Consider the following 23,325-nt stretch of genomic DNA (forward strand, 5'->3'; position numbering starts at 1 on the left):
CGGGTTTAATGTGCTGAGAAGTTTGATACCAAACTTCAGGCTTCAGTGTTGCCATCATGGTGCTGTGGAGTTCGTGTTTGACGAGCTCCCAGCACCATATACTCTTTAATTGCAGCTCTGCACTTAGTGCCCAGGAATTGACATGGGTACTGTAGGGGCACAGAGCTCATGCTCCTGTGCCCACACCACTGGCATAGGGCACCCAGCTAGAGGGGTGGCTGATGTATGCCAGGGCAGTGTAGGTTGTGGGGATGGCACACAGGGATGTGTGCCATGTCGACTCTGTTGTGTCTTGTACCCAGACACTCAGCCTGCAAGGGCAGTGTGTTTGTTAGGGTACAGGGCCTCTAAGGGTGGCACAATGAGTGCTGCAGCCCTTAGAGGCCTTCCCTGGTCACAATGCCCTGGGTACCTAGGGTACAATTTACCAAGGGCTGACATGTGGCCAGGGTTTGCCAATTTGGGTTTTAGGTTTTGGGGAAGGAACACAGGCCCTGGGCACCCGATTGGCAGGAGTATCGGGCACACTCAGTCAAAGTACATTCAGCAATTCAGCAAAAAGTGGGGGCATACCATGCAAGAAAGATGGCACTTTCTCACAGACAGCCTGGAAAGGACACATTAAAGATTAACTAACCCAAGCCAGTAATGAGAGTGGAGACAGAGAATCCACATCCTCTGTCAGCTTTCACTGTTTAAAAATGGGACCCACTTGTTCCAGTCCCAAGTTTCGTTTGACCAAGGAAGCGAGTGCACCACAGATTACCCAGAGTGCTACTGTGCAGCCAGAGCTGCCTGAATGCCAGCGTCCCAGAGGTGAGGGGCAATCACCTGGAATCTAGCCTGGAAAGAAAGGGTGTCTCCCTCTGCTGAAGGACCTGAATGTTGACCTTACAGAGAAGATGATAGAAGGAGAAAGGCAACCCTTCAGGAGATTTTTACTATCCTGGTGAGCAGATCCAGTGGATCTTGGAGCTGTCCACCCAGAGACTGGAGACGTAGCGACCAGCTTACTCCCGAATTGAAGGGTTGACTATCTTTTTGAAAGCAGCTGCTCCGTGGCAATGCCCAAGTGTGGCAGTGTTGACTGCTCTGCTGTGACCCTGCAGGGGGCCTGTACTGTGGCAATGTCCTGAAGTCTGCCGAAGCAAACTGCACCTACGAACTTGCAGGGTTTTCTCCTTCCAAGGGAAGGAAGGAATAGTATTTTGTTTTTGGGTGTATTAAACCACTTTCTTTTTTATAAAAGACCATCATTGGGTTGCACATTTATTACTCTTCTTGGTGATTGTTGGGTTCTGAGTTTTATGCTCCCCTGCACTACCACCCTATCAACCCTATGACTGCTTGCCACTTCTACCACAGAGTCGGTTGATGAAGTGGGGGTACTTGTCCCAGTTTGCATAGTCCTAGTTGGACAGTCCCTAAACCTCAGAGGGAAATTAACCCAGCCCCCACATCTGAGGGCCAGTAGCCCCTGTCTGCCCCTTGGTCCTCTAATGGGAATTTACACCTATTGAAAAGAAACATCGGAAGTTTTTGAGGTTCCTTGTACAGAACGAGTAATATGAATACAAGGCTCTTCTCTTCTATTCGGCCTCAAACCAGCCTTAAAGAACTTCTTCTACAGAGTGCATGGTGCTCGTAGGGCATGCATCTTAAAACACAAAAGATATGAGTCTTCCCATATATACAGGACTGCCTCCTCAAAATCTCAACCTCTCAACAGTCATCTGCATTTCCGTGGGAAAATCTCAACTCTGAATCGCCTGGATTTACACGTCAGTCAGGAACAGCAACATCAAGAGTGTCATTGTCTTCATTGGGGGTGGGGGGTTGATCCTTAGTAGTTTGTTTCGTCGTTTGAATAGTGCCATTAAGGGGTTGGGTCTGGTCTCAAGGGGAAGTGAGTTCCAAATTTTTAGGGCACATCCAGATTTAAATTTGTAGAGCTTCAGTAGAAGGGGAGCCTGTGCTGCTTAGAGTTCTAGTTTTACCTGATAAGACAGGCTTCTTAGCCTCAGCAAGCAATTTTAGGTGGATCTTTGCCTCATCGAGGGGCCAGTTCAGGGTCTTGAGAGCTGGGGTGATGTAATCACTTTTTTTGAGCAACATTAATTCAGAGGTGGCAACTTTGCTTTTGATAGACCTACGAGGGTAGCACTACCAGAAACCAGTTTGGAAATCACTAGCGCTTGAACGTCTGTCTTGAGATCTGTGGTTGGAATTAAAGGTTTTAATTTCCTTAATAGCTGCAGTTAGTAGTTGGCACCTTTGGTGGCGGCGCTTATTTAATCGTTCATGGAGAGGTTATTGCCAAGATTATTCCCAATGATATTGCTGAGGTTATGATATGTGGGGTACAGTTCAGGGCTGTTAGATCGGCAAATGTGGGTGGAGAGATTAGGATGAATTCAGTGTTGAGGGCGTTGAGTTTCAGGTGGTTGTGCGTGAGCCAGTGTTTGTCTGTGTGTTGTTGAGGCTCCTGGTGTATTCTGGAGAGGTGATTTTTAGGTAAAGTTGCGTAACATCAGCGTACATGTATGGATGGATAGAGCATGGTTGAGCATAACTCTGAGTTCTGTTGTGTAAGAATGAGGAGAACCATTGTACCAGGCAGACCCATCCTGCACTCTAGGAGGTTTAAAAGCTTCTCATGATTAACGGTGTCAAAAGCAGCCGATCACGCGGGATTAATAGGCAGGATTCATTCTGGTCTAGAACTCTCTGGGCATCAGACTATATGGACCAGGGCCGTTTCGGTACTGTGACCTGGCCTGGAACTAGATGGGAATTGGTTGAAGAGTTGGAATTGTTCTATATGATTACATAGCTGTTGATGTATACCTTTTTCCAGGAGCCTGGCCATAGCTGGGATACTGGAAATAGGGCTTTAGGTTTTGGGCTCTGATTGTTCAGCGTCTGGCTTTTTTTTAATATTGGGGTGACCTGGCCACTTTTTAGACAGTCTGGTACGGAGCCTTGTGTTAAGAAAGCGTTAATAACCCTGGTCCATAAAGGAAGCAGAGTGTTTGATCTCGTTGCAAAGTTTAGAGGGTAAGGGGTCGTTGTAGTGGTTTGAGTATTTCAGAGAGGATAGTAGATTTAAGATGTCAGATGTGTCAGATTTGTCAAAAGTCTTAAAGATGGAACAAGAGGCACAGTTTTTTGGTTTGGCGAAACGGGGTGGGGGCCTTCAGGGTGGACTCCATGAGAGATTGGGTTGTGGAGGGGTTGGATAAGAGCTCCAGAGCGGTTTGGGGTTTGGTGTCAATGTGCTTGGTTTTCTCATTGAAGAAAGAGGCTAATACAGCACAACTGGGTGAGGTTTAGTTCACAGAAGAAAGGGTTTTGGGTTTCCCGTTATGATTTTTACCAGTTCAAACGGTTTTTTGGGACGATTTTTGGCCTTGTCAATTTGTAGTTTGAAGAAAGATGTTTTGGCTCTTCTGATAGGCCTGTTGCATGCTTTCCTTCTTTGTTTCAGTAAATTGAGATTAGTCAGGGAGGGAGAGGGGTCTGCAAGTTCTTTCCGCTGCTCTTAGCGAGAGGCGTTCATTATGAAGGCTGTGGTCGAACCAAGGGTTGAATTTTTTGATCTGGATTCTTTTCAGTAGTTCGGCGCGATGGCATCCATGATGTCAGACATGGAGTTGATGCAGTGATTGGTGAGGACTTGTGTATCTGAGATGTTAGTGGTTGGAGGTAGCATGTTACTGAGTGACTATTGTGAGTGGGTTGATGTTTCCTGTGTTTCTGGTCCAGCATTTGGTTTTCACTGACTGGCCTTTGGAGATAACTACCCTTTCTGCTATGGCGAATAGTCTGTTTAGTTGCATTGCAGGATAAGCTCTGTTTGGATGGTGTTCTCCTTTGCTATTATTAGCTCTAAGGCTGCCCCTTTATTGTTGTAGAGCTGTTGCACGCTTGAACCAGCTTGAGGTCGTGGAGGAAGGATTTAAAGAGATTCACCAAAGGGTTGTTGGTGACATTCCAGTGGAAATTGAAATCCCCAAGAAAGATCCGATTACTGTGTGATCTGTTGTTGGTAGAGATGATCTCCATGATTTGTTCTATGAACGAGTGATTGTCACCAGGAGGGTGGTAGATCACGGGCAGCGTATTCACTGTGTTGTCATTATTTGAGGTCCATCTCCCTTCACCTCCAATCCTCCTCATACATACATCTCAAAACTGTCCAGCTAATAACAAGGACCCCCCTCCCAACTTGGCATCCCTCTTAACATCACCCAGCTACCCGACCTTGCAACACAACCCAAAGCTACCTGTAAACAGGATTACTGGGTAATGACATTCAATGAGAGTGATCATTGCCTAAAACATCTTTTTGAGGACCTTCCGAGACTTGTGACTGTAAGAAACTGGCTCTATATATACTGCACCAAAGCGAGGTACAGTGTGTATAGAGTCCCAAGAGTCTCCAGAGGTTTGGCAGAGGATAAAGTTAGATAGAACCTTAATCTCTAAAGTGGTAGCTTGGTCGAGCAGTAAGGCAGTATCAGAGGACAGTGTAAAGCATGTGATGTACACAGTCAGCAAATTAATTCACACACTCAAGAACTGAACTCTAGGCCAATTGTTTTGTATAAAGAAAATACTGTTTTATTTCTAGAACCAAGCAAGCCTGGTACAGGTAAGCATATAAATACTTTGCAGTAGTAATTGACTTGTTTGAACACAGTTCAGAATTGCAGTATAACTGGTACTAGTTTTGATTACAGGTTTAAGAAAAGCAGTTTGCAACACATTGCAGGTATAGTACATTCAATTGAATGGACTTTTTAAGTAAAATTACTTTTCAGATTACTTTTCTAACCACCGGACTGGATCCTAGATTCAGCCCTGGGACATTTACTGAAAACAGGTGAGTAAATGCGTTTTGGTTAAAGGTATGATTTTTAGAGTATTATTGTATTTAAAAAGTTGACACTGACACTTTTTTTCACATAGAATCACCAATGTTATCCTATGGGAGGAAATTCACTTGGCAGGTAAGTTAGGTTATCGCTACTTTTTCTTACTCCGTGCTGGATCCTGGATTCAGCACTGGGACATTTCTTGAAAACAGTTGAGAAAATGCGTTTTGGTTAATCGGCTGATTTTTAAGGAATATTTGCAGTTTTCAAAAGTCGGCACTTGGAAACTTTTTGAGAGAAAAAGTGTCAATGTTAACCTATGAGGAAAAATTAGTTATCTGTTTCCAGGTAAGTTATCGGTCTTTTGAGTTAGGGTTCTGGGGTTAGACTCGTGGGGTCTCCCAGGGTCAGTGCTGCACTGTTGTTGCACCCTCAGTGGCACTAAGGCAGCCGGGTGCAGTGTGTTGAGGCCCAATGTTATCCTGAGGAGGATAGGGGGACTCCGGTTGGTGGCTGCTGGCACAGGGTTGTGGGAGCAAAGCTCCTAGGGTTAAGCTCAGGGCACATTGGGGACCAAGTTAGCACCAAAGGGTCACCCTCAGCGGCGCTAGGGCAGACGGGTGCAGGGTGCAGTTTTGAGGTCAGATGCCCTGTTGAATTCAATGGAGATTCTCCGGAACAAAGAAACACTGCAGGCTCGGGGACGAAGATCTTCCAGGAGTGCCCACCACTTCGAGGGGTAAGTTGGGATGTAGAGGGATGGTTAGGCACCACTGGGTTGGGTCACAAGGACGTGGGGCGACGGGTGGAGGGGTGCCTTTGGACGTCGGATTTTCTTACCTGCTATGGTCGCGGTGGGGGGGGGGAGGGTCTCCTGGATTGAGGCTGCAGTTGTCGTCTGGAGGCTTGAGGCAGGTCAGGGGTCGCCAGATCTCGGGTCAGGATCGCCGGGGGGACCTCCTCATGGTGTTTGTTCACTCAAACACCGGCCGGGCTCGGCAGGTGCAGAATGTTCTGGATTTGCGGTTTCTGGCTGGCACCAGAAACTGCAGTTCAAACACGTCCAGTGTTCACGGGAGAAGCAGCTTGGAAAATGAATGCAGGCAGGTCCTCCGGGGTTTTGGAGGTTGCTGGCCGCTGGACATGCCGGGGTTTTGCAGGAGCAGGTTCGAGGGTAGACAGGCCTGTAGGGCTGGGGCCAAGTCAGTGGGCGTCGTCCTCTTGTTAGCTCTGCACGGCTTTTCGTCCTTCTTTTCTTGTGGTTGCTGGATCTGAGGAAGGAATGTTCAGGGTGCCCCTAAATACTAAATCTAGGGGCGTTACAGGTAGTTAAAGGGCAGGGACCAATGGGTCCCTTCCCTGGGGTGGATACACCCCCTATTCTATTTGGGAAAAAGGGGGTGGTGATGGACAGAGTTTCTGAATGATGCAGAATACTCTTACCAAGTCAAGAGATCATGGTTTTAATCCATCACCGTTTTTTAGCTCACTGCACCATCCCAGCTCAGAACCTGGCTACATGCAAATTGGTCTGTACCTGTCCCAGTGCATGATGGGACCAGGGCAAACCAAACTACCAAGCCAATTCTTATACTGGGAAGGAAACAAGCTTCCGGGGACCGGTTTCTGGCATCACAGCCTTCGTCGGCCCGGCTTGCCTGAATCCTGATGGTGCAATGAGCAAGGGACTCACGTCTGAGCATACCCTCCCACACTGAGTGTGGATAAAATCGATTTGGGAAAAAGGGGGTGGTGATGGACAGAGTTTCTGAATGATGCAGAATACTCTTACCAAGTCAAGAGATCATGGTTTTAATCCATCACCGTTTTTTAGCTCACTGCACCATCCCAGCTCAGAACCTGGCTACATGCAAATTGGTCTGTACCTGTCCCAGTGCATGATGGGACCAGGGCAAACCAAACTACCAAGCCAATTCTTATACTGGGAAGGAAACAAGCTTCCGGGGACCGGTTTCTGGCATCACAGCCTTCGTCGGCCCGGCTTGCCTGAATCCTGATGGTGCAATGAGCAAGGGACTCACGTCTGAGCATACCCTCCCACACTGAGTGTGGATAAAATCGATTTGGGAAAAAGGGGGTGGTGATGGACAGAGTTTCTGAATGATGCAGAATACTCTTACCAAGTCAAGAGATCATGGTTTTACACCCCCTATTCTGCCACTCTCCAGTGGGAGGGGGGCAGGAGCCTGTCCCTGGTTGGCTGGGTCACCCCATCCTCAAGATGGCGGGAACTCAAGGTTGTGCTTCACCTCGCCTCCCCCAGCTTAGGGGTGGAGTTGGCAGAGGTGGGCACACCTCTCTTCCTCACTTGTTTTTCCTGCCGGTTCTCCTGCCCAAAGTGGGGGGTAAAACCAGTGGGGACCAGTTGCTGAAATGGTCTGGGGAAGCTCACAAAGGCGACATGCCTTTCGAAGCTTCTCCTTCGTGAACCCTGCCCATCCTGGGGGAGGAGGCTTGACACCTCGTCCCAGGATGTGCATTGTTTCGGGCCCCCGAGAGCAGCAAGCTCTCGACCCATGGGGCCCAGAAACATGTCTGGTGGTGGCAGCCTGCACAGCCACTCAGGTCACTGGGAGTTGGTAGAGTTTCAGGGGGCATCTCTAATATGCCCTCTGTCGTGCATTTTACATTAAATCCCACACTGGTATCAGTGTGGGTTTAATGTGCTGAGAAGTTTGATACCAAACTTCCCAGTCTTCAGTGTAGCCATTATGGTGCTGTGGTGTTCGTAATGACAATCTCCCAGCACCATATACTCTTAATGGAAGCACTGCACTTACAGGGCCCATGAATGGACCTGGGTACTGTAGGGGTACAGGGCTCATGCACCTGTACCCTCACCACTGGCATAGGGCACCCAGCTAGAGGGGTGACTGATGTATGTCAGGGTAGTGGTTTGGTGGCATGGCACATAGGGATGTGTGCCATGTCGACTCTGTTTTGTTCTGCACCTGAACACCCAGCCTGCAAAGGCAGTGTGTGTGTCAGGGTTCAGGGCCTATAAGGGTGGCACAATAAGTGCTGCAGCCCTTAGGGGCCTTCTCTGGTCACAGTGCCCTGGGTACCTATGGTACCATTTACCAGGGGCTGACATGTGGCCAGAGATGCCAATTGGGTTTAGGCTACAATGCCGTTTTAGGGAAGGAACACAGGTCCTGGGTACATGATTGTCAGGAGCCCAGGGCACACTCAGTCAAAGGACATCAGCTATTCAGCAAAAGTGGGGGCATACCATGCAAGAAAGAGGGTACTTTCTCACAGCGACTATCAAATCTGATATGCGTCTCTCTGAGTTCAAATAACATGAAAAACAGAACTGATTCCCTCACACACATCCCACACTCCATGTCCCACACACAGCTAACTTGGGATCTGGATCTACCCATACCCTAATGATGCCTCTCGTCCAAAGAGAGCTAATCAAGATATGTCAAGCAAGGAGATCCATGAATTCCTCTATTATCAGTCCGAAAAGAATACCAACAGGTCCGATAAAAATCAAATACAAACCATCGAAGCAAGTCCTTTTAGAGAACTGAGCCTCAACTACAACGGAAAAAAACAGAATATCCTCAAGCACGTCTTTTTGTCACAGATTCTCTCTTCTCATAATAAGCAGCTGAAGTGCATGCTCCTCAATTGCAGATCAGCAAATAAACACACAGCAGATATCTACGACCTCATTCTCTCACACAAATTCAACATAGTTATTCTCACAGAAACCCGGTTTAACAACTCCTTTCATCCCATCATAGATCTACTAGTCACAAGATCATTGGAAATCATCACCATGAATGACAATACTCCAGGACCCCAGATTTTCCTGGGCGACTTTAATCTACACTGGAATGACCTCAACGACCACTCAGTGAATAACCTAAAATCTTTTCTATTAAACCATGAGTTATCCCAAATTTGCGACAGGCCAACGCACAACAAGGGGGAGACCCTGGACCTCATCTCAAAAACCAACACTATTTCCCTAGAATCTATTAGTCCCTGTGACTGGACAGACCTTTATCACATCACCTTCCTCATCAATCTAAAGGAGATCCCTAAGCATGAACAACCAAAGAAAATAAAACACTGGAAAAGGAATCTTCGTAATATAAACCACAATGAACTAACTACCCTTTGCAACAATAACTTAATCCCACAGACCAACATGGATGATGTCAATGACCTCACAGACGTCTACAATACTTCCATATTGGAAATCATGGACTGTCGCGCCCCTTCTACAGAAAAATATATCCAAATAAAACTCAAAGCCCTGGTTCAATGACAACTTGAACACCGAAAGACCCAATCTCAGAATAGCAGAATGAGCATGGAGATCTTCAACATCCTTGGAAATTCTAAAATGCTTAAGAACGAGCAACACAAACCGAAGAATAAGACAAGTGAAATCTAACTTTTTTTTAGAGCACAGCTTGACCAGGCCAGAAATAGGCCCAAAAAACTATTCGAACTAGTCAAGCAGCAATCACGCAACACATCAAACCCGTTAGACTCCCGATCCAGCACCCTTCCAAATTGCGAAGATCTGCCCTCCTTCTTCAAGGAAAAAAACACAAAGATAGAGAACGAATTACAACTAGCAAAAGAACTGCTACCGACTACCCCCTTCAGTTTCTCATACACCTCCCAGTATATGGAAGGGAAGGATCCATCCTGGCACACCTCCTAAAACAATGCCTCTTGGAAATCCTTCTCCCCAATCAACGAATATGTCGTATACAACATTCTTTCTTCTTTAAACCCATCTAACCACTTCACTGACCCTCTTCCTCCGCTCATATTCAAAGATCAACACCTGTGATCTCCCCCTATGGACTAAGATTGTAAACGCCTCACTAAGTCAAGGCATTATCCCTCTCTGACCAAAAGTAGGACAAGTAACCCCCTCTTTAAAAAAAAAAAAAAAAAAATGGCAGACTGCTCTGACCCGAATAACTACTGACCCATCTCCAACATCCCTGCCATGGCAAGCCTCTTAGAAAAATGTGTCCAGAGATAACTCTGCAATCACATAGACAACTATCAACTCCTTGGTCAACACAAATCAGGTTTCCGTCAAGATCACAGCACTGAATCTGCACTTACTCATATCGTGGATGACATACTAAAAATGCTGCATCAAAATGAATCATGCCTTCTGATACTGCTTGATTTATCCGCTGCCTTTGACACTGTCAAACATGATGACCTACTGAACTTACTGGAACAAAGGATTTGCTCATCAAGAATCGTTTTACAATGGTTCACTTCCTTCCTCCAGAACAGATCCTTAGGAGTCCAAATGAATCAATCTCTAAGTCCCATGCGATCACGCTTGGCCTTCCTCAAGGTTCTGCTCTTTATCCCATTCTATTTAACCTTTAACTGGAACCACTGGCTTGCCTCCTAAAATCTTCTAATATCCAGTACCACATGTATGCTGATGACACTCGGCTGTATCTCAAAATCGCCTCCCCAGAGGACATCATATCCCTCAATTCCATCTTACAAAACACACACCAATGGCTCACGGTTAACCATCTCAAACTCAACGCTGCCAAAAGTTTTTTCTCATCTCCCCACCGAAACACAGCCCCAAAATTGATCTTTGGTTGAAACATTTTACATCCCTCAAATGCTCTCCCACATAATAGACTCCGCCCGATCACTAGGGATCCGATAAGACAAACACCTAAATATGCAGGATCACATCAGTGCAGCCACCAAAGGAGCGAATTACCAACTAAGCATTCTGCGTAAACTTAAACCCGATCTACCACAAGGAGACCTAAAACAAGCAGTCCAAGCCCTAGTATTACCCAGACTGGATTATGGTAGTGCCACACTATGTGGCTTACCTCGAAACAAACTGGCCTCTCTAGGAGCATCCCTCAACGTGGCGGCCAGACTTGTCCTTGGAACATAAAGAAACACACACATCTCACTGGATCTAAAATCATTAAACTGGCTACTGTACGAGGCAAGAATCCAGCTGAAAATTGCAAGCATGACGCATAAGGCATTACACTACAATACCCCCAGTTACCTGGCTCAAAAGCTAGAAAAATCAGGTGGCAGCAGATCCTCACGAAGCGCGCTCACCTTGCTTCTGAAACCCCAACGTACTCGCAAAAAGAAAACGGGTGCCAGAGCGTTCTCGGATATTACACCCAAGATATGGAACTCTCTACTACCAGATGTTCGCCTAATCTCCTCTACCTCCTCCTTCAAAAAAAGAAACCAAAGACGATAACTAAAGGCCTTTTGGCCTTAAATTGAATTTTCCTAACTTGAGCTAAGATAAGCACATCCGAACCCAATGGCGGAAAAAAACAATCTAAGGATGGAGAGGATGCCCATGCGCACTATGGTCCAGGGAAGGAGTCACCTATCTTGTGATATTTCGAAGACTCTTCCAGGACAACAATGTGCAATCATCTGGACCCAACACTAGGCGGCGATCTATGCACAGATATGAATGTCAGCAGCCCTACATGCCAAGAACAGATGCATACTGGTAAGTAGCATATTCAATCGCCGAAGTTTTTACCTTAAGACAATATAACGGTCACATTGAAAATGTATAGACTGCAAACTCCTATGGGGATTATCCCCTCCTATTACTGTCTTTATTCAAGACCAATCCGTGTTATACTATATGATTTGGTTGGTTCCCACGCATGTATTTCCTGGTTTTTTTTTTTTTTTTTTTTTTTTTTATTTTTTTTTTTTAGAACAAATGTTACACTATTCCCTGTCATGTAAAGCGCTCTGATGTTGTTGTTGCAGAGACTTTTAAGCCTGCTGTCTGTGCACATATTTCCAAGATACATTTTGTCTTGTTTCATGTTTTAGAACAGTCCTGTCGAAGAACACTTTGCCAAGTACAGCAGTTTTCCTTCCACTTCCTTTAGTAGGGCTGAACTTACTAGTATGTTCAGCGCTTAAAATCTATTTTGAGATCCCCCTGAAGAGAAGCAATCATCACTTCCCTGTAATCCGGGTTTTGTTTCAGGAGAATCTCCATTGAAGTAGTTACCAACTCTTCCTCTTCCCCTGGGGACAGAACAAGAGATTGATGGTTCTCCAAGCATTATCCCATGTCTCCTGGCAAAAACTGTAGCTGAATGACAGCCCTTTGAAGGACTGATGACGACAAGCTTTTCCGTATTTCCAAAAGACAGACTCCAATCTGATTCATATGGGTTTACTTGTCTATTGGAAAACAGACTCCAGCTTCAAGGAATCCCAGTCCTTTCCCATCTTTAGAAGGTCTACCCTTTATGGAGTCATTTCCCTAGCCTTTCCCTTCGTTACCTTAAAAGACTTGTGAATTTTTTCTTTTTTTTTTACTTCCACTTCGTTTTTTTAGTTTTGGTGACTTCTATATTATTATACGGGCTGTTGTTTTTAAAGAAGATAAAAGGGATTTCCATACATTACCTTTAAATGGGCTGCTATGTTGTTTTTAATTTAGAAGTTTTAGCTTTTCTAATGAAAAGCAGAGAATTATTTTTTTTAAACGAGCTCTGGGATCCTGCGCATGGGTGGGGCCAATTTAGTGCCCATGATTTCAATGGAGATACCCTTGAAGAACTAAGGCTACCGGTAAATACCTGTTCCTTCTGTGGGTGAGTGAGACTAAATGCTGCTTCCGCACCATGAAGCGGTGAGCCGTTCTCCGTAAAGTGGATTACCAGTCAAGGTACCGTCGCCTCACGCGTGGGTCATGAATTTCACAAAGCTCATTAGCAGTCACATGCAGAGATTAGACTACTGGCAATCTCCTAGCACAATGCCTAGTCTCTGCTGAACTGTGCATTGTGAATCTCAGTCAACGCAGTCACTTTAGCAATCACACCACTTTTGTTACACGGAAATACTTATGTATTAGTCATTTTATGTTGTATATCTTATAACACCTCCTTTCAAATCATACAAAAATGTGTTCTGTGTCTAATTGTTCGGTTTCTCAGAATAATACCAAGCGTCTTGGGCAGTTCCATTGAAATGAAGAAAAACCTATCTTACTAGACCCTGCCAGTTGAACACTCAAGAAGTGGTGTTCCTATACCCGTCCAGCGACACTTACGGAACAGAGTTGTTTCAGTTCAGCTGCTTTTATATAGCGCCTGGCTACCAGACAACAGGCTTCCCTAGCTTTGAACAGCTGCTGGAGTGAGGGTAATTAATAAATAATCAGTTTAAGGAAACAGGTAAGTTTTTAGTTTCTTTCTAAAACTCATAAAATTATCTTCTGTTCTCAAGTTAATCTGCAGAGCATTTCAGAGTTTGCATGCCAGAAAAGCAAAGTAGCGACCTCCATGTCTGCCTCTCAGGTCTCTGGAAACAGCAAGAAGCTCAAGATTGCTAGACCTGGCAACCCTAGTGGTCTGGTGAGAGGTGGTCAGCTGGTGGAGAACGCAAGGGCCCAATTTGTGTTTTGCCCTGTGTGTGATGCATAGTGCCCTGAATTGTACTCTGCATATTATAGGGAGCCAGTGTAGATTTTTCAGTGCTGCTTTGGCTTACATTTCTTTAGGGATACCTAACAGAATTTGGGTGGCAGCGTTTTGGATAGCTTGAAGTTTGTTAATACCAAACTGAGGACTGCCTAAGTACAGTGAGGTGCCGTAATCCAGGCGCAAAGGAATTAGTCCTTGGATCACAATTCTCCTTGACTCCATTGGGAGCTAATTCAGAGTTTTCTTTAAGGCTCACAGAAGAATAAAACAGCAGCCAGCCACCCTCTTCACTTGAAATACCATGGTAGGATGTTTATCCAAGATGATTCCCAGGCTCTTGACTTCCTGTTTAGTGGCTAACCGTCCTTCTAAGGAATGAGGCCAGCTTATCCGGTCCCACATAGTTGGCTTACTACCAGTCACCAGGACCTCTGTTTTCTCTCCACTAAGCTTTAGGCAGCTGGCCGCCATCCATTTAGAGACCTTCTCTAGGCAGCTGTCCAGTCTCATGTAGGTAGAGCCCTATGTCTGGTGACAGAGTCACAGTCATGTGTCTCATCTGCATAGAATACTATTGTAAAACCATAGGAGAAGATGATATCCGATAGGGGGGTGGACATAAGCATAGGGCTTAAAGATGAGCCCTGTGGTACCCCACAGTTTAACCGATGACTGGTTGAGCGAAAAGGCCACTCACTCACTCACTTGAAAACTACGCTTCTCCAAGAAGTAAATAAGCCATTTTAAGACATTCCCTGCTTCTATCAGCCTGTGGAGTAGAATCGGGTAGGAAACTGTGTGAAATGCAGCACTTAGATCGAGGTGGATCAGAGCCGCTGAGCCACCCTGATCCAAGACCATTTCAAGATCTTCAGTGGCCTTTAAAAGCGCTGTTTCTTTGCTGCATCCAGAGTGAAAACCAGTTTGGATAGGATAAAAAATGTTGTTGGCTTCCAGGTGTTCGGTTAGGTGCCTGTTTATTATCTTCTCCAATATCTTGATGGCTCCAGGTAGCAGTGATATGGGTCTATAGTTTTCTACCTCCTCAGAGTCGGTTTCTTAAGTAGAGGGTGAATGATGGCATGTTTCTATTCTTCTGGGACACTGCAATTATCTGGCAAGATATTCGGACTAGTGAAACTTTCTTCACAGACCCGACTGGCAAAATGCACAGGTGCAGATGTATCTGGACCCATTGAGTGGAACACAGAGGATTAGAACTAATCAAACGTCTGCACTTCTAGTCATTGGAGGACACCGTTTTTGCCAGGAGCAGCTAGTCTAACGCTCAAAGGCAAGTGTTCCCAGACCCAGCCAATGAAATGCCAGAAACCGATCTTCTGAGAGTCTCTACAGTTGGACAGATCTTCCAGGACCTGGACACTTGAGCGCACAGTAACAGGACTCACAGATTCAAGACCGTTCTTCGGAGCGCCAGTGCCTTTGTACATGTGTAGAGTGAGATTTGTGTCATTAGCATGGCCGTGCTGTTTTATGCCATGTGTGTACTCTTCTATGAGATTTTGCTGTAAACTCCTGCCTGTCATTTGACTTCGTCGCTCACAGGTCCCTGCTGCCTCCGCCTGGGCAGATGTGTTGAGGTGGCTCTGGGGCTCCACTGCCTTGTCTTGGGAATGGCCTTGGAGGCCTTGTCTGTATCTTCTCTCTGCAGCTCATTCAGCTGCCAGAAATGGAGGCGTCCATCTGCTCAGGAGAGCCCCACACACCTCCCCTGTGAGATGCTTTTAGCACCCTCACTCTGGGACAGGATTCCATGTCTGGGTCTAGAAAAGAAAGATCCTGTTTGAAAGAACTCCATGTGAGTGGAAAATAGCAAGGGGCCTCCTGCAGCGGAGGGGTAATAAGTTGCAAAGGCACATTATTTTTTCTTTTAAAGTAACTTTTTATTAGTTTTTCACGTCAGATAAAAAGGAGCAGATGCAGACAATATGCCCAAGACGAGGGCCTTACAAAGCCAAGTAGTCGCATAAGCGAGACAACATAAGGATACAGGAGATGTTCGTCAACAGGCAACTGCCTGCAAATATAACAATGGCGACCCACCCATAAACACCACACAAAGCAAAACAGTTGGAAGAGGTCCTGCCCAGATATTCTGCATTCCATAAACCATGGATCCCCTCCCACCCGTAGCAACCATACGGAGGCGAGAAAAGGATCCCATGTGTTCCGTAAAGCAAGAGCAGCAGCACTTGCAGTGCGCCAAACATAGCGCCACAAAGGGAAAGAGCAAAAACAAAAAGAAGGGTGTTATGTCTGCGTCGAGAAGGAGTAGCCCTCCAGAGTGGAGAGGGGGTAGGAGTGGAGGCACAGAGGCTGGGCCTCAGAGGAAAAACATCCAAGAACCCAGTCTCTTGATCAGTCGGGTATGTACAATCATAGGGGGGGCAAGTAATAGCACGATGTGGGGGCACACAAGCAGCAGTGAATGTGTCGGAGGGAAGGCAGCAGAGATCTTGAGCCACACACATCCATCTTGAAACTTTTCTTCTTGTATATGTGACTGCTTTGAAGAGGAAGAAGCGCCTGTCTTGCTACTGCAGTGTTTTCTGGGGATTGCTTGGAAAACTCCAAGCCCTCTGTGCACGGTCTTGTAGAAGCCATTTCGGTAGTGGTCTTTCTGGATGTTGCTTTACTGTACTGTCTGCATGGCTGATTTACAGTGCTTTGTAAATATTTCTGCAATAGATCTTTAAGAAATAAAGCATCACAGTTTAAGAACTATCATGTTTCCTTAGGTGATGAGGCAAGCCATTTTCACTTGAGGTCCAAGCTTCAGACAAAATAGCAAATTTACAAAACAGTCTTGGGCTTCAAACTTCAACTGTGGAGATGAGAACAGGCATCTCTATTCTGGTGGTCCAAGGCAGAGATAAGCTATCTAGCTGTGTAGCTAGTGGGTACAGTCTTAGAGGAAAGAGTTGGAAACATGAATTAACTCCTGAGGACGATTAAGTTTAATCTTGGCGGAAGCACACCGCACTATTCTGGGTGAGGATGTATTGCAGTATTCACATTCCTATGTTTCTCTGCCTCTTACAAGCCATCCCCCGTACATCTGAAAAGAGGAAATACGAAAACTACAATCATTTGCCTCTGGGAAAACCGTGAGAATAAAAGGTAGGCAAAGCTTTTGGAGATTTAGGTAGAAAGTTCTGGGAATCTCTGACCTATGGCACTGTTATCAAGCAGCACAACTAAGATTCCTGACGGATAAAACCTGGTGCATGATTGAGCGCAGTGTCCAGAAGGCTCTCTGGAAGTTCCCGGGCTTCAGAGATGCTAAACTTTACATCTCCCAGATCACTGAAGTAATGATGCAACCCAGGGACCAAAAGGGAACAGCAAGAGACTTGACATCATTCCTACCCTGCTTACTACTGTACGGGACAGCCATGATTTCAACACTGGCACGAATGATACTAGCTCTTGTAGAAGGAAAAGGGGATCATTTTACATAATTGGTGACCTGTTTCACAAAGGCATAGTTAAGCCATTTCTTCAGGCGATGGAGGACTTCAGGCGATGGAGGACTTCAGGCGATGGAGGACTTCAGGCTTAGAGCATGAACAACTCCGATGCCAACAAGTGTGGCATTGGGGTTTGCACCCTCCGTTTTAGTGGGGCTACTAAACTACTACCGCCCTTTTAAAATGAGTCGTATCCACCAGCTACAGTCAACTCACTAGATTAGACGGGGGAAGCCTGCCCTTCGAAAGGGTCTGGGTTCAAAATAGGTAGTACAGCTGCATGAAGACCACGGGGAAGACCTCCTAAGAGCGAGTAACTTTGCATCCAGCTGTGTGACGCTGATAAAAACCTTACGCTGATGGTACTATACCTCAGATAAATTTGATTCAACCAGATCCGAAAGTTGCAGGAGGTATTGTGGGGAACATGATCCCATTTCCTCTGGGCCTGCCCTAAGATTGCTCATTTTATCTGAGCAGGTCTTGGCAGCTATTCAGTCGAGAAACTTACAGGGTCTCTAGGGAGATGTCCAAAAGTGATCCTGCTAGGCACTCTGACTGCGCAAAGAGAGGCAAAGTCCTATCCCACCTACTGCTAGCAGCAAAAGCAGGACCAATGGCTTCAAAAGGTATGGTGGGCGCTAGCAATGGAGAAGCTGCCTCAGACGGCACACCATGGTGAGAGCGTTTCCAAAGCAGCGGAAGCCTCAAGCCATCTCAATAACACAAGACTATCAGGAGCTGAAGTGCCCACCATGATCGACCACACTGAACTTCTTGTAAGAGGAAACGAGTATAGTTTGAACCTCTCACTCAGCTGGAGAACTGAACGGCAGTGGATGGAAAATGATGATACAGAGAGACCCAGAGGGAAAGAATAATAGTTCCTCAAAAGTCGCTTGTACGGATATTGAGACTCCCTTTCTGGATAGTTGAGGGAAGGAAACAGGGGGATAATAGAGAGGAGGGAGATGGAGGGTAATATTCCTCTTGTATCTGAGGGTTTTTTCTTTAAACCAATGCTGCTCTTGTTGCACAGGCCGATGCTCAACTGCTCACCTCCTTTTCTTATCCCAGTATCTGGGAGAGGCAGGAATTTTTCTCACCTCTCGTCATCATGGATCTAACTATAGAAGCTGCAGTTAGTGTTTTCATTGAAGCTGTTCCAATGGATGGGCTTGCCTTTTCACAAGGGTTGTGAGCCGCACTCTGCACTCTCGTGAAGCAGCAGGTGGCTCACTGACACGTGGTCTTCCAGCCTTCAATATGGCAAGGAAATGTCTTCTGAAGTGAAAATATGTCTGCACACCCAAGTGATTCCACAATAAAAGATCTTGTGGCACGGTCTTGGGTGGTGTCGACAACATCTCTAGCCCAACCAGTGGGAACAGTTTAAGCCTCACACAGCCCGAGTTCTGACCCATCAGTTACTCCGTACAACAGGATTTTTGTGTTGAGGTTATTGGGAAAAGTTTGAGTTTACAATTCTTCGTATTTTTTATCTGGACACCGTCACTCTTCCATGTCTAGTTTTCAATCTGATTACAGTTTTGAGCTCACTGCTGTTGTGGCTGCACCTCCGCCCTTGATGTGACTGTCCTCGGATACTTCAGAGGGGCGACTGATGCATTGAGTATCTCACTCTGAAAAACAAGCGCTTTGATGGGTGCTTTCTGCTGCTCACTCCGTATCAGGGTTATTTTGATCTGCATCTTCTGATTCCTCAGGTCTGGCATTGTGCTCTGAGCAGTTCTCTTGTTTTTGTTGGTCTGGAGTTATAACATTTATTGACTGTCCTCTTCTTTGCCTGTTGGAGCTGTGTGCACTACAGACCACCGACCACAATGTTACCTAGGAAGCTGCTGTCTGGGATGTTCCTTCATTTCTGTATAGTTTGGGGGAATGACTCTATTTTACTGTGCATGTTGACTTCACCATTTGGTCCAAACTAGCTAGCAGAGCTATGCTCCGTCCACCTTCTTAGTAATGGGGCGTTTGAGCCCCAGTGGGCTCAGCACTCCAGTGTGTGATCTTTATGCATGCCCCATCATTCAGTGTTATTCTAAGAAGTCCTGCATCTTGGATCTCAAGTTTCTGATCTTCTCCCCAGAGTTCGAAGGTGTTGGCTAAGAAAGAGCTCCTGAAGGTGCCCCTAATTGGCTGGACCTGGTACTTCCTGGAGATCGTTTTCTGCCAACGGAAGTGGGAAGAAGATCGGGACACTGTTGTGGACGGACTGAAGAACCTTTCAGACTATCCAGAGTACATGTGGGTGAGTGTCATCGCAGAGTAGTGAGTGCTGGTCTAATGCATTGCTCATTATTGCTTGAGCCCTACTCTAAGGGTGCCTTGTTGGTGTTCTGTATCCAGTTCTACCAGCCTGTATGTTATTCCTAATGCAGAAGAGAACTTGTTTCTAGTTCTTGTAACATAGTGAATATCTACATCCTGCATCTTTACCTGTGCTTCCTTGTGCCTGGTGGGCTTGGGCACCCGTCTGTCTTTGGAACAAGTGTGCCTTCTTATCCTTGAAAATGGAGCACTTATGCCTGGATCAGATGTGGGCATATGTCTGGTGCAGACATGAGCTTGCACATCTGTGCAACTCCTACACACGCATGCTTAGGTCTTTGGGGGTGGTGCAGACATGGACATGTGAGCTGGTTCCTCCTGCAGAAGCATGATGCATGTCCTTGTGGCATATGCAGGCATGAACATGTGTGTTTTTGCCTCCTGCACAGGCGTGCTTGTATGTCCTTGCGGGTGATGCAGGCATGGACATGTGAATGCTTGTTCCACCTGCACAAGCATGCTGTATGTCTGTGCGGGTGATGCAGGCATGGACACATGAGGGTTTGTGCCTCCTGGACAAACATGCTGTATGTGCTTGTGGGTGATGCAGGCATGGGCACGTAAGGGTTTGTTCCTCCTGCACAAGCATGCTATATGTCCTTGCGGGTGATGCGGGCATGAACACGCGAGTGCTTGTGCCTCCTGCACAAACATGATTGTATGTCCTTGGTGGTGATGCAGGCATGGACATGTGAGTGTTTGTGCCTGCTGCACAGTCACGCTTGTGTCCTTAAGCTTGCTGCAGCCATGGGCTGGTATACCTTTGTTAATGCATAGTTGGTGTGTTGTATTCTGGTTGCCTGGGTAATCCAGTCAAAAGTGTTTCCATTTGCTGTTTGAGCCAAGATATAGCTGTACCAGTCAGTACAGCTATATCTTGGCTCTACGTTCGTTTGATGTATGTGCTTTATTTTATGACTACACTAGCAAGGTTAGGATGGATTCTATTTCACATTTGAGTCACTTATAACTTGCTGTATGTTGCAGCTATGTGCCTATGTTCTGACAAAGATTGAGTTGTGTGTTTGTAGCCTGGTGCTGTATGGTTGTGAGATGGCGTGTCCCTTGCGCCTGGTGCTGTGAGATGGTGTCCCTTGCGCCTGGTGCTGTATGGCTGTGAGATGGTGTGTCCCTTGCGCCTGGTGCTGTATGGCTGTGAGATGGTGTGTCCCTTGCGCCTGGTGCTGTATGGCTGTTAGATGGTGTCCCTTGTGCCTGGTGCTGTATGGCTGTGAGATGGCGTGTCCCTTGCGCCTGGTGCTGTATGGCTGTGAGATGGTGTCCCTTGCTCCTGGTGCTGTATGGCTGTGAGATGGTGTCCCTTGCGCCTGGTGCTGTATGGCTGTGAGATGGTGTCCCTTGCTCCTGGTGCTGTATGGCTGTGAGATGGTGTCCCTTGCGCCTGGTGCTGTATGGCTGTGAGATGGTGTCCCTTGCTCCTGGTGCTGTATGGCTGTGAGATGGTGTCCCTTGCTCCTGGTGCTGTATGGCTGTGAGATGGTGTCCCTTGCGCCTGGTGCTGTATGGCTGTGAGATGGTGTCCCTTGCGCCTGGTGCTGTATGGCTGTGAGATGGCGTGTCCCTTGCACCTGGTGCTGTATGGCTGTGAGATGGCGTGTCCCTTGCGCCTGGTGCTGCTGTGAGCTCTGGTGTGTTGTGGGGCTACAGCGCAGCCCCTTACTCTCACACTGTTCATCCTGAGGTTGTTGGTTTTTGTTGTGTACATGGTCACACTTGAGTTGCCTCTGACGCCTACAGAAGTTGTTCCTCACTCTGTATTATTTGTTCCTTTAGTTTCTGTTGTACTGTGAAGGAACTCGTTTTACAGAAACGAAGCATCACATCAGCATGGAGGTGGCAGAGTCCAAGGGGCTGCCGAAGCTGAAGCATCACCTGCTGCCCAGAACCAAAGGCTTCACCACCGCCGTCCACTGTCTCCGGGGAACTGGTGAGGCCTGCTGCAGCGCTCCGCTGCTCTTTTTCAACTCAGTGCTCATATTTGCTTCAGCCAGGGCCAAATATGATGATTCCACTGTCACCCACGGTCTGTTCAGATGCACCCAATCCCATCACTCCAATGACTTGCATGGCCTACGGGGGCAGCCAATCGGAGCATGCTTGACCGCATAGAACGGGGGCGTGTGTCCTGCTCCTGGGACTCTCTGCCTACCACCATAGACCTCAAACTCCCAAGTCTTGCCAGGGTGAGACCCACCCCATGACTACAAGGCTGTACAAGCCTTTGCCCTACCCTGGGCTTTACATATAGGACCTGCATTTATCAGACTTAGGCTTCTAGGACAATATAGGACATGACCTGTTACCACAGAGAGCTATGATGAGCCAACTGCAACACACAGGGACACAACTCCCAGCCGCCTTGTAGAGACCGTGCAGAGCGTAGTTTCACCATCTTGGACTGAACGACCTCCTTTTCACAAATATACGATTCCTGCGAGGGCCTTGAGGCAAAGTATTTTGTCTTGTTGATGCACTTAAATACAGACTTCTACTTTCCATGACCCTCTGAAAAGAGCCTGCACTCACTAAACAGCGGTCGCTCATGTATTCTCCCTGTGTTTGTCACAAGGCATCCGTTCATCAATATCCTTCATTGTGTGACTCTGCCACTGATTGTTTGCTTTTTTTACGCTCACAACCCAACCCATGTTTACTCACAAATACGCGATTCTTTGTGCCAATATTGGTTATTCGCCACCATATATAGAATCATAGTAACGTGTATAATTTAAAACTCTTATTAATTCTGCACACCCTATGTTTTCACTGCACAATAGATCATATGAAGCACTCTCTTGCTCTTCAGCATTCTACGCGATGCACAAAAATGTCCGATATATTAAGCAATGTGCAAATTCAGGTTGTTTTTTACCTTGTTGGGAAAAACATTTCCCAGTTGGAGAAACTCCTTCCTAAACACCCCACTAAGTTTGAGGGTGTTCCATTCTTCTATTCACCATGCTCACGGAGTACTTTACGCCATTGCCCAAAGCTAATCTCCGAATGTTTCCGGAGTGAGAAAGGGTCGGAGAGGAGTTGTGAAGGTCAAAAACCTTACAAATGTGTGGACATCCACAAACCTTTCTGGCAAACCCTGACTTGGACTTCCTCCTCCCCTCCACTTTCTTGGAATTTGCTACTTCGAAATTGTTCTCGGTGTGGTGTCCAGTTTCACATCAGTGAAACCATGTGTGCCCGACTGTCCTCTCGTGAGTAGCCGTCTGGCGCACATGGAGCCATTTGTGGCCAGAAACAGCTTCATGAACTGAGCCCGCAGTTTGCCAAGTGTTGGGGGTTTAGAAAAACCCAGGATGGGCTAAAGATTGCACACATGGCATGGTTGCCCCCCTTTGTAGTTCTGATTGTGCCAGCTTGGTCTCCTACATGAACATCCTGCATGCGGAGTACGTGTCTACCTTCTGAACTGTAACTATGTTGTGGTGAATAACGTTGCATTGACTTTTCTAATGGGGTCCACCTGTTGCTCTCCACTCTTGCCTCCGTAGATAGTTCATGCAACTGTGGCCAAGATTTAAAAATGTCGGGTTCCTTAAGTGTGGAAGTTCTGTCTATTATATTTGAGGAAAGTTCTTCAGGTTTGAGTTTATTCTAATGGATTCCTGGCTATTCAAATTCAGGCTGGAATCAGAGGATGCAGGATTTCTTGAATTAATTTGCGGTACCATGAAAAATACAAAAAAGTTAAGGTTGGAATACTTGATTTCATCTCGGCCACTAGTTATTACTCCGCCGCTTTCCAGTCTGTCATTCCTTTGGCCTTCATGCCACCTCAAATCAGACCAAGTAGCCTTGGCCCTGCTCCAATAGGAACAGTCTAGCCAGAACTGCCAAGCCAGTTCCTTTTCGGACCAGAACACAAGCAGCCCAAGACTTGTTTTGGCATATTTTGGCCTCTTCAGTCTGATGCAGCTTGGTTCAAGTGGCACAGTGAGCACGGGACGCACGTTTGGGGATACCCATCGTGCTCAGCTAGACGCAGCAAATTGGAGGTTGTGAGTCGGAGGTGGACTGCACTCCTAGACTCCTGCATCCTTCTTATGGAGATGTATACATATATAAGCGCAAACTAGACTCAAA

At 46.5% G+C, this 23,325-nt stretch overlaps 1 protein-coding gene across 4 annotated transcripts in view; it reads left to right on the forward strand.

Moving 5' to 3' along the window:
* The window catches only part of AGPAT3 (1-acylglycerol-3-phosphate O-acyltransferase 3), a 374,623-nt gene that overhangs the window by 252,408 nt on the left and 98,890 nt on the right, over positions 1-23,325 (forward strand). For all 4 annotated transcript variants that reach the window (XM_085620784.1, XM_085620783.1, XM_085620786.1 and 1 more), the window contains exons 5-6: positions 18,965-19,126; positions 21,001-21,154. In XM_085620784.1, coding sequence (XP_085476910.1) covers positions 18,965-19,126; positions 21,001-21,154 — 316 coding nt within the window. The remainder of the gene's footprint in view (positions 1-18,964; positions 19,127-21,000; positions 21,155-23,325) is intronic.

Source organism: Triturus cristatus, chromosome 8 (assembly GCF_964204655.1).
Source record: "Triturus cristatus chromosome 8, aTriCri1.1, whole genome shotgun sequence".
Taxonomy (NCBI): domain Eukaryota; kingdom Metazoa; phylum Chordata; class Amphibia; order Caudata; family Salamandridae; genus Triturus; species Triturus cristatus.